At 42.5% G+C, this 14,228-nt stretch overlaps 2 protein-coding genes across 3 annotated transcripts in view; one reads left to right on the forward strand and one right to left on the reverse strand.

Annotated features, from left to right (window-relative positions):
• The window catches only part of LOC139108030 (G-protein coupled receptor Mth2), a 34,183-nt gene extending 23,133 nt beyond the window's left edge, over window positions 1-11,050 (forward strand). Inside the window, exons 1-7 of one of the 2 annotated variants that reach the window (XM_070666010.1) lie at window positions 4,812-5,328; window positions 5,732-6,486; window positions 6,905-7,140; window positions 8,315-8,484; window positions 8,575-8,808; window positions 9,114-9,377; window positions 9,557-11,050. In XM_070666010.1, coding sequence (XP_070522111.1) covers window positions 6,391-6,486; window positions 6,905-7,140; window positions 8,315-8,484; window positions 8,575-8,808; window positions 9,114-9,377; window positions 9,557-10,038 — 1,482 coding nt within the window. In that variant the 5' untranslated portion in view covers window positions 4,812-5,328; window positions 5,732-6,390 and the 3' untranslated portion in view covers window positions 10,039-11,050. Of the gene's footprint in view, window positions 1-4,811; window positions 5,329-5,731; window positions 6,487-6,904; window positions 7,141-8,314; window positions 8,485-8,574; window positions 8,809-9,113; window positions 9,378-9,556 lie in introns of those variants that run through there. The other variant, XM_070666011.1, reaches the window with a different exon arrangement.
• A 15-nt stretch (window positions 11,051-11,065) lies between these two features.
• Window positions 11,066-14,160, reverse strand: LOC139108035 (inositol polyphosphate 5-phosphatase K). The gene is made up of 9 exons (XM_070666020.1): window positions 13,796-14,160; window positions 13,593-13,709; window positions 13,459-13,539; window positions 13,128-13,275; window positions 12,865-13,040; window positions 12,556-12,783; window positions 12,298-12,454; window positions 12,058-12,235; window positions 11,066-11,965 (listed from the first exon to the last, which is right to left on the reverse strand). The coding sequence occupies exons 1-9, from the start codon at window positions 13,819-13,821 to the stop codon at window positions 11,772-11,774; spliced, it is 1,305 nt and encodes a 434-aa protein (XP_070522121.1). The 5' UTR covers window positions 13,822-14,160; the 3' UTR covers window positions 11,066-11,771.
• Between the last annotated feature and the right edge of the window lie 68 nt (window positions 14,161-14,228).

The following is a 14,228-nucleotide window of genomic DNA, read 5'->3' on the forward strand; positions in this document are numbered from 1 at the left end:
TCTTTACTGAAGGTATGCCGTTGCACTTGCAATCAGCATTTTTCGAGTGTGTTAAAGTAGATCTTTCTGCCACTTAGTCAAACGCACACGTCGCGCGCACGTGTCGCCGAGTACTTCTGTCCAAGCGATGCGATTCTCGTTGCGAGGGAATCTTGCAAAAGGGACAGATTTCGCGTAGGCAACGAGGGTATAGTTTTCGATAGACAAATACCTTCACGCTAAGTGCTTCGAGCGAAAGGGAACCCCAAATCGCGTTCACCCTAACACCATGATGCGAACGATCGAGCGAATCAACGAGAGAGAGAGAGAGAAAACAAGGAGAGAAAGAGAAAGAAAAAGATGCAGTCGGGTTTTCTTGAGTAGGAGAAAGGGCCGCGGCATGGTGCCGAAGGGGGAAATATTTTTATTAAAAAGGGCGGGAGAGACGAGGGAGGAAAGAAAGAGAAGGCGGGAATATCATGGCGGTCCCCGGCGAAGCATTAAGCCATATTTCCGTACCTGCGTTCGACGCACGCGAACCAAGCATTAATTGCATTATCTTCCGTAAAGATACGCAATCTCACAATGGAGAACGAAGAAAGCCGCCCGGAACGTTAAATTTAATCCGTGCGCACTTAACGTCAGCTAAATAATATTTATTAAAAAAAAAAAAAGAATTACAGCAAGCGTTTTGCGAGAAAAGATTTTTTTTTAATTAATAATTATTAATTCCTCGATTATCAATTTTCTTTTGAGCGCGAGAACTTCTTGACTTTCCGCAGCGACGATCTCGCGATCGAAATTAATCGCCTCATCTCACGGTTCCCTTTTTCTTTCACACAGCTTTCGTTGAATCGTAATCGGAGCCTATTTGCCTGTCGAAACTTGATAACGACGCTCGCTTTTGTTTGCGCGTCAGAGACAGATGAAGTGCGTTTCGCCAAGGTCGAGTGGTCCATGTCAATACGTGGCTCGGTCACCGAGCGTAGGAACGAGACGAGAAACGACGTCACTGACCGTGGACGCTCGCGGGACTCGCGACAATTTTGCGCGCGACGTTTCGGCCCTTCGGGCCGAAAAGGGCCCGCCTCGAATCCGGTTCTCCGAGACGATTGCGGTTTGAGACAAACCGAAGAAGCACCACCGCCGAACGGAGAAAGACAAAAAGAAATGGAAAGAAAAAGGATCGTTTCTCTAAACTTGTTTAGGCCGCTCTACGCACCGACGATCGTAAACGAATAGCGGCCGATTGCTATCATTGTCTTTGGAAATTGATCTTTGCGGGACGAGAAGACGGCGACGACAAAACGTTCGTGGAAACGACGGATGCGTTTAGTTCTTGCCGGCGCCGACGTCATAATTTTATTACACATGCAAATTACTTCTGCGAATGAAATTATTTAGTTAACTATTTACGCGTCGCGCAAACTCCCGGCGAGATCAAGAAGCCGCGATAACACCGGTTGTTCCGCAAAATAGAAACCGAACACGCGCCGGGGGACAAAATACTGTGACAAAACAGAAAGGAGAAAAGTGCCCATTGATAAAGAAAATCGTCCCGCGAGGTGCACTTTATGCATAAACACATAAACACGAGAAACTTGCTCACTCCGCGCTTTAGTAATTCATGCGAAGTGGATGTATGAAAGAAGGGCACGTAGAAGTTTAGCGTTCCGAAGTTTTGCCGAGAATTAGATCCTTTCTGGAATCAAACCCTCGCAATAAAAGTTTTGCAACATGCTTCCACTACGCAACATATAATTCCTGGCCGGTTTTGCGCGCCGCCTCTTTATTAAAAGTTTAGTTCCGTATTGTAATAATTTATGTATAAATGTACATATATTTTTTAATAAATTGTCCAATATTGAGACATATTAATTTAATTTGATTTGAATTTTTTTCCCCGATTTCTCGGCCTTCGGAGGCACTGTTTTTTTTTCTTATTTTTTTCTTTTTTTGACGGACTGGCCACCGGTTCACGATCGCGATCTTCGTGACGAAAATTAAATGAAATAAATTTGCGTGAAAAGCTCATTATTTATGCCATTTAAATACGCTGCGTTACCGACCGTTTGTAAGTCTCGGAGTCTGCGAGATATTTTAACAGAGAGCAGTATAGTTCGCGAGCCAAGCCAGTTATCAGACAAAGTGGCATTGAGCTCTCCGTGAATATCAACTTTGTTATGTCATAAATCTTCCCGTCTTAGCTTCGCTTCCCGCTCACTCGTCGGCGAAAAAAAAGAGAATAAAAATCTCAAGGAAAGAAAAGTTACTTTAAATTGAATTTATCATAAAATTTTATTGCACTGAAGGAAGACGTAAACTTCCAGAAATTCAGCTCGAAATAGCGCGCGCCGATAACTTTATCTAATAAGATATTAATTTCACTTTTCTCGTCCCTCGATCCTCGTATAGATACTTGGCGTGAAAATCTCAAAGGAATATATTTAATATTAATGATCTACGTCAATTCAGGCCGAGCACCGTCATTTCCTTGCCAGGCAGGAGTTTACAGGGAGGGAATTTTTATCTAGCAGGATTAGTAACGTCTTTCTTCCTCCGAGGAAGAATGACGTCGGCTCGAAACTTTCATAGCACGTAGGACGTCTTTGACGTCACGGTCTTGCCTAATTATGCACTCACGTGCCTCTCTTTCATTTTTAATTTTTTTTTTTTCCCTCACCGCGTCATCGGGACGGTTCCTCGTCTTTCATTTCGTCAGACGTGCGTGCGTGCGCTCACCTCTTCCGCGAGATAAAGCTGCGCGTTTCACGTCAAGCGTTGCGTGTATTTATAGATCAAATCGAGACTTTATCAATCGTCATAACGACGTGTCGCCTACTCGACGGCTAGATGCATATGCCGTAAGCGCGATAAAGCTGTTAAAATCGACGAAAGTATTATACGATTCCCGGCGGCGTGACATACGTGTATCTTTATCTGATCGTCGGGTTGTAACCCGGGCCTCGGCTAAAATAAAACCAAAGGAGCCACCCACGCGGGAATCATTAGTCGCTCCCGGCGAATTCGCCTGCTCGAATTTGGATCGTGTAAATAACTGCCGCTTCGAAAGAATCTCGGCCCGCGAGCTCGCAGCTCGTCTGGAAAAGAAAAGGAAAAAGGCTGTAAAAAAGGGCGAGTCGAGCAATTCGGACAAACCCAGGCTACGTACCGACGGCATCGAAATTGCATTACGACGGTCGTATATTTCATTTTTATCCTCCGATAACGCGAAAGTGCCTGTCGGCCTCACGTGACGCAAGTAATTTTTCGATATTTGTTTTTCCGCCTGGGAGTTCTGACGCGGGCAGAGCTTCCTTCCTCTTCATTTTTTTTTTCTTTTTCCTTTTTTCTTTCCCGCCGGGCTCGCTGCGGAAGAAAAGTTAATCCTAGATCTCGCGGAGTCTAAACACAATAATATCGCAACGCTGGTGACTCTTTGAAGAATGCTCGGCACGCTAAGCGTGATTTGTTAATGTTTGCGTCCCGCTGAACTGAAATAGAGCCGCGGTCTAATTCTACGCCTCGCTCGAACACTTTGCGAGTTGCCCACGCCGGCCTTCGTCCGCGCTTCGTTTGTTGCACCCCGCTGCGCTTTGTACATAAAGCTCTGCCCGTGGACCAGACACACCTCGTGATCGAAGGCTCGATGGATCGGGGGCTTGATGGATCTTCGAAGAAACACCGGCGACTCCCCGCGATTATCGAGACATTAAAAGCGTCGCGGGAGGCCCGGACCGGCGAATGACGTGGCGATCACGTCGCTTTCGAGGAACTTTGAAATTTTCCCGATAGCTCCGGTATCTATTGAGCAACTCGTCGCTATTTCCTTCTTATCGCGTAAAATAACCCGAGGGGATCCTCGCGATAGTTTAAATGACCGCACGTCGGCTGGGCGCGCATAAAATAATTTTTTTTTCTTTTTTTTTAACTCGTCAAGCCGCGTATTTACATTGTTCTCAAACGCCGTGATGGTGTAATGCAATAATGTTGTTATAATTCTCGAGTGCTCGGCGTTATCTTGAAAAAAATGTGCGCGCCTCATCAAATGTTCGAGTGATAAGTTCTAGCTTCCCCGATGAGAGGTCCGCTATCGATTTGAGTTATTGTCTCCGCTTAAAAAAAAAAGAAAAGAAAAGAAAAAAAAACAAGGGAAAAATCGAATTACTGTTCGCGAAATTCGACGTCGGCTTGGGCAGCTCTCGTCGCCTTTCATTGAAAAATTTTTTAATGAACGCGCAACGCACGTGTGTGACTCACGCAAGTCACACGTGACATTTTCCGCAAACACTCCCGCGTGTTTATATTTCGTGTGTAACGAGTGCTTGTGTAATTAGCGTAAGCAGATTAAGCCGTGATTTACTAGGCACAATTCGCGATATGTGATGAAATTTGAAATTTCTTCGCGAGCGTTGCGCAACGACGCGGGGAGATCAAATCTGCGGAGAAGACGACGACGTTTTACAAATTCTACACTTCGTCCTTGATCTATTAAAAAAAGAAAAAAAAATTTGGCACCGACCTTTGACCCCGTGTGTCACCAATTAGTAATTCCGCAGTCACCGCAAATGGTATTTAATGATATTTAACGAGTAAGTCGGTCGAACCGATCGGAGTCTGGGTGACGAATCTCTTTAGGACCGGCTGATGAATCCCAGCCCTTCCCGGAACGTCAGGCTTCGCGATTATTTAACGAACCGGATGAATCGAAAAAAAAACATCTGTCCCCGATGATCGATAGCGCCCCTCCGTGAAATACTTTCGGCATATATCACGTTCGGGCGTACGTATGTACGAGCCAGGCATCGGCACGTTCTTCGGAGTGCGGAGTGCACGCATCACGCTGGTGCTATCTCTCTCGCTCTCTCCGTATCTCTGTCTTTCTCTTTCCTCCTCGATAAAGGCACCGACGGATCGAGGTGTCCGGTCAGTCGGTTCTCGGACGTTGATTGTTAAACTGCGTAACTTGTGGATCCCACCGATCGTCGGACACGCTGCCTGTCTTTTATCGCCCCCGTCGCGAGGAGTCTCGCAAACCGAAAAGTGACAGTGATCTCGGCGAAAGGCGACCGCGGGAAAATCGGCGCGACAGGCTGAAAAGCGGTTCTTCGGGGAATTGATACGAGGTCGCGTCTCGAGTGGGCTTACCTCGGCCGAAAAAAACAACGACTTGAAGATCGCGCGATCAAGCTGATCGAGCGTGTGTGCCCGCGTGTGGGTGTGAATTTTCGGTAATCAATCAATCGCCGTGCTACGATAATTGGCAAAAGAGAGATAGAGAGGGAGAGAAAAGGAGCGCACACGTGGGTGCCGCGACGGCGAAGGCCCACGAATTTCCGACGGTCTCACGTAAGTTCTTGGTACGCGCGCGGAGACGTCGGTTTTACGAAGGCCATTCCGGTGCGGGAGGGGAAATAACACGGAAAGAGCTAATAAGCGGAAATTACCGCGGGGCCACGATAATTCGTTTCTTCGTCGTCCGAATGACGAGGCGACGAGGTAGCGAGAACTACGGGTCAACGACCATTGCCACCGATTGCCTATCATCTCGCGTTGCGTGTCATCTCGATATCTTCTCTCCGATTTTCTAAAGCGACATTTCTGTCGACGGTGGCTTTGAATTACTCGGCACCGAAATAAAAAGTACACGATCTCATTACCGCGAAAGCTTTGGACATCGCGACCTTAGCCTCGCTGTCGGCGACTCCCTGTGCAAAATTCTCCCCGATAACATCTTTCTCGTTGACCGTAGGTGTTCCGGACCGTAGGACCGGGCCCAGGAATTTCCAGATGACCTAATGCTCGCATCGGCTGGAGAGTAATCGATGACACGTGCAAGGAAATCGCAGGAAGAGGTCGGATGCGTCGGCAAAGTAAACGAGATAACGAGGAATCAATCGCCGGAGAGTCAACCGATAATGCACCGCCACTCTTGATTCCGCGATTCTCGAGAACCTCGGATATATTACCTATTTGACTAAGAAACACGCGAAGCCGGCTGGAGAATCGGCGAGGTAGAAGGAGAGACGGGAGATCCTCAATTAAAACCGGCATCGGTCAAGCAAATAGCGCCTTCGTTACACGGAAGACTTATCGGCGAAGTCCGCGGCCAGGGTGTGACGAGATAAATGTGCACGATCTAACGCGATATCAAACGCCGGGATAAAAGCGAGGCCGTCTCGCCTAAATGTCGCCGAGGCGAATGTCGCGCGGCGTAAACGGCGCTTCCGTGGCAAGGCCAAGCCGAGATATTTCCGTTTGCAAGGTGCAATAATTGAAAAATCCAAAGTTCGATTATGCTCAGCGCGAGACGTGTGACGCGCATTGAATTCCAGATCGACGCAGTGTAAAATTACGACTACGTAGATTTAACGTCAATTAGACTTTGACAAAGCGCGGCTCACGTTCAGGATGCGACCGATTCACGTATGCGTTTTCTTCGCCTCTCTGTTGACGCCGATTGCGTGCACGACCGACCCGATGCCCACCGTGATTTTTATCCCGCTGGTAAGTACACCTTCGACATTTATGACATACCGAAGCTTTCGGCTTGATATTTGTTTGCCCGAGCCGCCCCCGTGTTTCACGTCTCCCTCGCAAATTTATATTTAGATCCCGAGCAACTATTGATACCAGTTCCCTGATATTGGCCAGATAACCCTGGCTGTAAAAGCTCTACGCAGATATCCGATTCTTCGTGATTTACGAGGTTGCATAAGAAATCGAGAAAACGAGGAAAACAAAGTGTCTAAAAGGAGACTCTCGAACGCGTCTCGATGCAAATCGGCAAGCTCGCAAATTGATTCGTATCAATGTAAATTCTTCCAAGACCTGCAGCCTTAATTTATCGACTCGTCCATTACGATGTTTCTGTTGTTTACAGTCACGCAAGCTCGTAAAATTATTCACATTGTCTTCTTTTTAGCAAAACGACACGGAGGAAATGCTGCGGGAGCATAAGCACTTGCCGCTGGTGGGAAAATGCTGCTCCGTAGGCGAGGTCCTCGTGAAAAATTCGGACGGGAACACCGTATGTGCCTCCTCGAACGATACGGGGCACTTCTCGCCTTTCTTCAGCGAATTTAATCGCACCGGCGCGCTGGTGCCCGGAGACGAGCACAACAGGTTCGTCGCTCTCACGGGGAATCCCTGCGGTCTAAAGTACGTAAATGTGAGATGAATTCGCAAAGATTTGGATAATCGAATCCGCGGAGAAAAGCACGCTGCAAATCATACTCAAGGCTATCCGTTACATAATATAATATGCGTAGACTTCGCTATCGATATCTTTATCTCAATAGATCGGAACCTCAGTTGGCCACATTTTACGATAAGCTGCTTTCGCGTTACAGCGAAACAGCCCGTCGGTTTTTACCGCTAATTCGTCATTCTTAAAATTGGATCGAGCGTAAAATTTGGAAAAGCTTTCGCGATAATTACGGATTTCACACAAACGCTGATCGAGTACATCGCGCCGCGTACGAAATCGAAAAGCTAACTTGTTTATACCGTATTTATTTTTTTAGGGAAAGTAATTGACGTTAAGTAGCGATAACTATAACTCTCGATATTGCATTCTTCGGATACTCGTGACATATCAGAGAAGCAATTATATATCTTGTTCAAGGCAATTTGTGAGCTGAGATGCACGCGTGTGCGCTTATTGCCCGCCTTCGCGAGAAGATAACGTATCGCCGAGGATTTTTTTTTTTTCCTTTTCCAATAAGAAAAATTATATCGCGCCGCGATAATCGGCGGAGATGAAATCATAAAAGGAACATTTAATCTCGTCATATGTAACACGGTGATAGATGACAGTGACGTCATCGTTGCTGTCAAGAAACGCGGTAGCGTTTTGATTTCTTTTTTTTCTTTCTTTTTTTTCTTCGTTTATTACCAATAAAGGACAACGCTATTTTTTATGTTGAATAATTAACAAAATAAAATTTATCGTTCACGAGTAACGAATGGATTCGATCACACTTCAGGATTTTCTCTTAAATATTATTGAGCATGCTGGATGCAGAGACGCATTCAACGTTTTGTGATAAACAGTGCTATATTTTATTGTTCATCACGAAATGCAATATTATTGTAATTTTCGTAGCAATTAAACAGGAATTATTTCCTCGTGTCTAAGCGAAACTCGTTTCATGGGTAGCCGATTACAGAAACGCGTTTCTTGGAAAGATCTCCTTGACGAGATCGCCGTGTGTGTATCCTGGTGCGAGTATTCAAAGTAAATTAAAACTCCATTTACTTTGAATGCCCGACCGAGCGGCTTTCTCGGCGGTCCGAGTTTGCTCATGTAAATGTTTAACGAGGCGGTTTTCAGGTACATGCTACATCCGGAGGAGAGTAACGAGGACGAGTATTATTTGTTGATGAACGGCTCAATCTTCGCGCCGCGAATCGATCATACGCCGGTTATGCTGATGCCCGGCAAGGATTACTGCATGGAAGTTGTGCCCGATCTGGGACTTAGAGCGCTTGTCTGTTTTCAAGGTTCGTGCCGGAGGAATTGAGATAAGAAATTCCTCAAAAAATTATTTTCTGAATTTTTCTTTTTTTTTTAATGAAATAAAATGATTGCAGACGTCCCCGCGCAAACCGCGGATACGCGGGTTACCGTTTATGCCTGCGGACTGCTGATCTCGGTACCATTTCTGATACTCACCATCGCTGCGTATATGATCACGCCGAGACTATGGGACGTCCATGGGAAAGCCCTTTGCCACTATTGCGGCTGCTTAGCGTTAGCCTTCACTACTTTGGCGATTACGCAACTTGCAGGCGCGCAATTACCGCTTCAAGTTTGCGTTAGCATAGGTAAGATAATTAATTATGAACGACGCACATATTGTTACAAGCGCGACACTGTTAAATAAAAATACGTTCGATAAAAAAATATATTTAAATTACTATAAGAAGCTTAATAAAAAAACTTGAAAATAATAATGAGTTGTAGTTCGTAATTTTCAAGAGGCAATTTATATAAAGGTAACTTTAATATTGAACTCTGAACTGTCACTTGGACCGAACGATATTATTTCGGTGGGATCCTATGTAGCGCGACAGCCTCGTTTTAGGAAGTGACAAGCAGAGCAGATTGATTGAGAGACTGTCGTTTTCAGCGTTCGTCATCCAATTCTCGTTCGTGGCCTGCTTCTTCTGGCTGAACGTGATGTGCATCGAGATATGGTCACTGGTACGCCACCACGTGAAGCAACGCACGTATACGAGAGTCCAGCCTAAAACGCTGTTTTTTTATTACTCAATATGGGCCTGGGGCGTCCCAGCGGCCCTCATTCTCGTCTCGATGGTGATGGATCTCAGTCCTACAATACCCATGACTTACGTCAAACCCGCTTTCGGTAGCGAGAGCTGCTGGTTTAAATGTAAGTCTCGATCTACTTACAGAATTTCCATTACTGCATATGCTACATGCATAGAAAATTTTTATTCAACTAATAATTATATTATTACAATAAAAAAAATGATTATAATTAAAAATTCGATATTGTAATTAAAAAAAAATTTCTGTTTTGAAGATTAATTATTCTTACTTTTTTTGCAGCCGACGCAGAAGCCATGCCATACTTCTACGTGCCAGTCGGTCTAGTTTTGTTAGTGAACATGATTCTCTTTATTATTACCGCCGTCAGAATCAGCCGGTACCAACAAGAGCTCGCGCTAAGACGCTTGGCGAGGAACCAGCACTCCGATCGGGAGGATCAAAGGCTCTTTCGCAGACTCAAGCGCGTCTTCATTGTCTGCCTCGTGCTTTTCTTTTTAATGGGTCTCAACTGGATGATGGAGCTGATTTCCTGGTCAGTTGGCGGCGATCCTTTCGACTGGACGGCGTTTGATTTGGTAAACGCCTTGCAGGGCGTTCTGATTTTTGGTCTGTTTGTCCTGAGAAGGCCTATAAGAGACTTCGTCTGGCATCGAATACAGAAGATACGGGGAATAAACACCACCGAGTTAGATGTTGGCAGCATGGACTTGGCGCTATTACCTGTGATAAATGGCGATGTTAGAACGTTTAATGGTTCTTAGGAGAGATTTTAAGAAAACTTGATTGATCTTTTCCTGAAACGATAATGCATTTAACGCAGACGGATAACTATATCGGTCGTTAATTTGAAGCAACGCGCAGAACTTTCGTCCAAAGGAGATTATTTGATTTTATTTAAATGGCCCGTTTATACATAATAGTTCTAGTCCTTTTTTTTTTTGCAATATATCTGTAATCGTAAATGTCAATGGGCAAGTCGATATTAGTGCAAACGTATTTTTATTTCAAATAAAATGCATTCGTAGGAGAATTGCACAATGTGGTTTCACGCGCGTCGAATCGCAGGTAATTTGCGACGTAATGCGAAAATCAAGTGTTTTCTGCAACGTAATGTTCGTTACACAACGCGTTATTCGTCCGTTTTCGCGAAATATAGCGCACGCCGTCTCGCGAGATTTCTGCGTTAATTACACAACCGTGAGGAAACGGGTAATAGACAAACCTCAGTCAAGGATCTCAAGTGATAAGAACGCAATCGCGGCACAATTGTAAGTGTGAGAATCGGCTGTAATCATCGATGGATGTACATCACGTGCGCGGCATTTGTTAGTAATAATTATGTATTACAAGTTGTGGCACTTGCAGTGCTTAAGTCTACGCCGCCAAGTCAATGTTCATATCGATAATGTATCATTTATACCTTTGTATTTACACGTCGTATTTACTGTTAAACAACACAATATGGTACAGTAACGCATTGTGCAAAGTCGTTATATCACAAATCCCGCATAGCGTGTTATGTTAATACGCCGTAAATACGTAACATCAAACAAAAGCACGGGATATTGAATAGAACACATCAAAACGTGTTTGCACTCAACTATGAGCTACAACACATTAATATCGTCAACTGGATTTAATGAAAAACAAGTTTTGCATAATATTGTCGTTGTACTATGTCGTCGTGTTCTGTATATTAGCTAGCGCATTATTTATTTTCATTATAAGCATTAATTTATTAAATAAATTATGCATAATATAAAATAAGGGAAATAGATCGTAGGCGAATAAAAAATATTAATATCCTTTATTTTCGCGTTCCCTTAGAAATCATTACTTTGTTTCAACAACCCGCTATATATACATATAACAAACAATATTATATTTATAATACAAGCGTACTTTGCTAGAATGCAAAAATTTTTGCAAAAAATTACTCTAATGGAATTTATGATATACAACGTGAGTGCACTCATGTATAATCCATTAATGCTCCGAGAGGCAGGAAAAATAATTATAGGTATACCTGTCTTAATCTTTGATAACAGGAGACGTTAATGGTAAAGATTTTGCAGACAAACGTGACGATGCACTCACTGAAAGCTCTAAAGTGGACGCCAAGTACGCCTCCACGCACTAAGCGGCAGCTTGAGTGCGAAAACCAGGTACCAAAAGTAATAATTAAATCTTATGTGCAGAGCACAGTCTTCTGCGATCGTTCTAATTTAACTTTACCACACCATATTAAAAGCACCTTCTAATTAAAGGCCATATTTCTTAATTCAGCTAACATTCTCACAACTTAGTGTAGGAGAATATACCAATTTCCCCTTAAAATAAAATAAAAAATAGACAAAAATTCAATAAGATAACAAAAATATAAAAAAACATTTTGTTCGTTTAAAAAATTGCACAAAGCTTTATATGTGATTTCCCGATAAAACGTTTACTGATCACGCGTAAGAATTTTTTAATTAATTTCTTGCTAAAAAATTTATGTAGATGAAACGCATTCAACTGATCTACGCGGGCCTGAAAACTCTGAGCTCACGCCTAAAATTTCTATAAGATCTCCTCGTTGAGCTACATACACCAAGCAATACATTTCTGATAAACGAAGCGCTGAGTCATTGTATGATATTCGTTCCATGTTCGCGTGAGGCTCGCCAGAAACAGATGTTGGCTTACCTAGATATTAGATAATTATTAGAAGATACAACTAGTGACAGTGATATTAAATGACATTAGAAATAAATGTAATAGCACGACACAAAACTTACTGCGACTAGCGTATTCGTAAATGATGTAATCATCCAAACTGGAGAAATCGTTCAGAAATAAACCTATCCAGTCTGTGCTGCTTGGAGTGAAATCTCTTTGCAGTTTATAAGATATAAAATTTTCCTCCACAGTACAGTCTTGAAATTCCACACTGTAATCGTTTATATTAGGTTTTACCTAAAAAAAACATATATTATTACCACAAAGCATTACAATGTATTACAAGACTGAACCCTTACCACGATATCAAACTCCCCAGTTACAGGTTTATGATCCGAAACACTATAATTGGGATGACTCTTGTAAGTATGCTGCTCAGCGTGTATTTCTATGTCGTCGTATATATCTATTGCATTTACTTTGTATAAAATCCGGTCGGTCCAAGACGGCCTACGCCTGTATGGCAAATTATTATGTAACGCATCAAAATTTTATTTTTATATTCTTTAATATTTCATTATGATTCTTTCAGATTTATATAACTTTATATAACTTACTTCAAATCGAATTCCTGGGAATCAAACTCGTACTTATAAGTAGGTGGGAATGTAATACTACTTTCATTTAGTTCGGCAAATGCTTGTTGTTCCTTCATCACCTTTCTTAACTGATCTCTTTCGAGAAGTTCCTTTAGTTGCTTTCTTTTTACCAATAAGTCTATTTCAACCGCGGTTAATTCTTCTCCACCGAGTCGAAAGTTTAAGTCGCCGATCCAAAATATGTAACTAAAATATAAAGAATATACATTATCAGCATTTCCAAAAATATAATTAATTTTATTTAAATAAAAATTAAAATATTCGTACTCGTGATATAAAATTCTTGATGTAAATGGAGCAGTAAAAGTGTGATCTGTTACAATGGTATTATAATCTGCTATTCTATCTGCAAGCAAATGATCGTGAGGAGTCAAATGTGTGTTCACTACGCAAATGCTGACTCCATACGTGTTCATTCTTATGCTCACTGCACCCTTGTTTCCCTAAAAAACAAACAATGCTGTTAATAAAAAGAATATTTGCCATTACTACTTGTTACTATTGTCTTTTTTTATTTTCTGTCTTCTTACCCACATTCCACCAAAACCTGTCTTGGTATATTGAGCTTCTATTAATCTTAAATGTGACAAGTGCTTTCGCAGACAGAAAGCATTTAATACAAGACCTTGCAATCGTTGTGAGCGTATCTTTACATAATCATATTTTTTTAGCACTTCCCTGTAATGTGTTAGAATGTTAAACTTAAATTAATATATATATATTAATTTAATTAATTATTTTTATAAGTAATTAATTTAATAATTTAATAATTAATTAATTATTAAATTAATATCTATATATATATATATATATATTAAATAATAATATAATTTTGATACAAGTTGCATTATTGCAACCTACCTGAAAGCTTTAGTCCATGGATCCTCAAATAGTATATAATCTAATACTATATTTTGAGGTTGTGATTTGACTTCCTGTAAACTAAAAGAATAAACTTTATTATCAAGTTTGATAGAAAAGAGCTTTAAACATACCCAATAAAGTATAAATCTGGCTTTGATTTGCTGTCAGGTGTAATGCCCAAGAGCTGATGTAGATCCTCCCTGGGATGTGGAAACTTTGTGGCCACATTGTACGTGACAAAATAAATTCTATAAAAAGAGAAATGCGTTAAGAAACATTATGCACACATGACCTGTCATATATATAAACTGACCACAGGAGTGATTGGTTTTACCTCAGTTGTTCCACTGAATGTGCCATTTCGAAGATGCTTGGCTCGACACAGAGATAAGGGACGGATTAAGAGGAATTTGATTGAAGCTCACGAAACCGAGGAGCGGATTCACATCGCGATGACTTTGCTGGACAGCACGTCGCACCATAGGTTAAGAACTCGGGCGCATCACATTCTTGCTCGTCGTACTTTCACCTGCGATGGCAGATCGATCATAAGGATACCGTCACCAGCGAAACTCGTTGCGTTCACTGTCGTGCACCGTTGCGAGCAGCATCTGGTCACGCGATCCTGATGCGTCTATAAAGTCATAACTGTTGACAGGAGGAACTCGCCGCGAAAGAGTAGGACAGACAGCGTATAGCTCTGTCCTTTTCTTCTATCCGACGGCAGCCGAAGCGCTGGCTTCACACGAACGAGCCTCTGTATCTGT

Source organism: Cardiocondyla obscurior, linkage group LG14 (assembly GCF_019399895.1).
Source record: "Cardiocondyla obscurior isolate alpha-2009 linkage group LG14, Cobs3.1, whole genome shotgun sequence".
Classification (NCBI taxonomy): domain Eukaryota; kingdom Metazoa; phylum Arthropoda; class Insecta; order Hymenoptera; family Formicidae; genus Cardiocondyla; species Cardiocondyla obscurior.

Bases quoted from the DNA above. Each gene is read 5' to 3' on its own strand.
- LOC139108035 (XM_070666020.1), bottom strand. From the start codon at position 13,821: ATGGCACATTCAGTGGAACAACTGAG. The intron at 13,041-13,127 runs GTAAGAAGACAG...TTTGTTTTTTAG, and splicing joins CAGGTTTTGGTGGAATGTGG to GGAAACAAGGGTGCAGTGAG. The intron at 12,455-12,555 runs GTAAGTTATATA...TTTGCCATACAG, and splicing joins TCCCAGGAATTCGATTTGAA to GCGTAGGCCGTCTTGGACCG.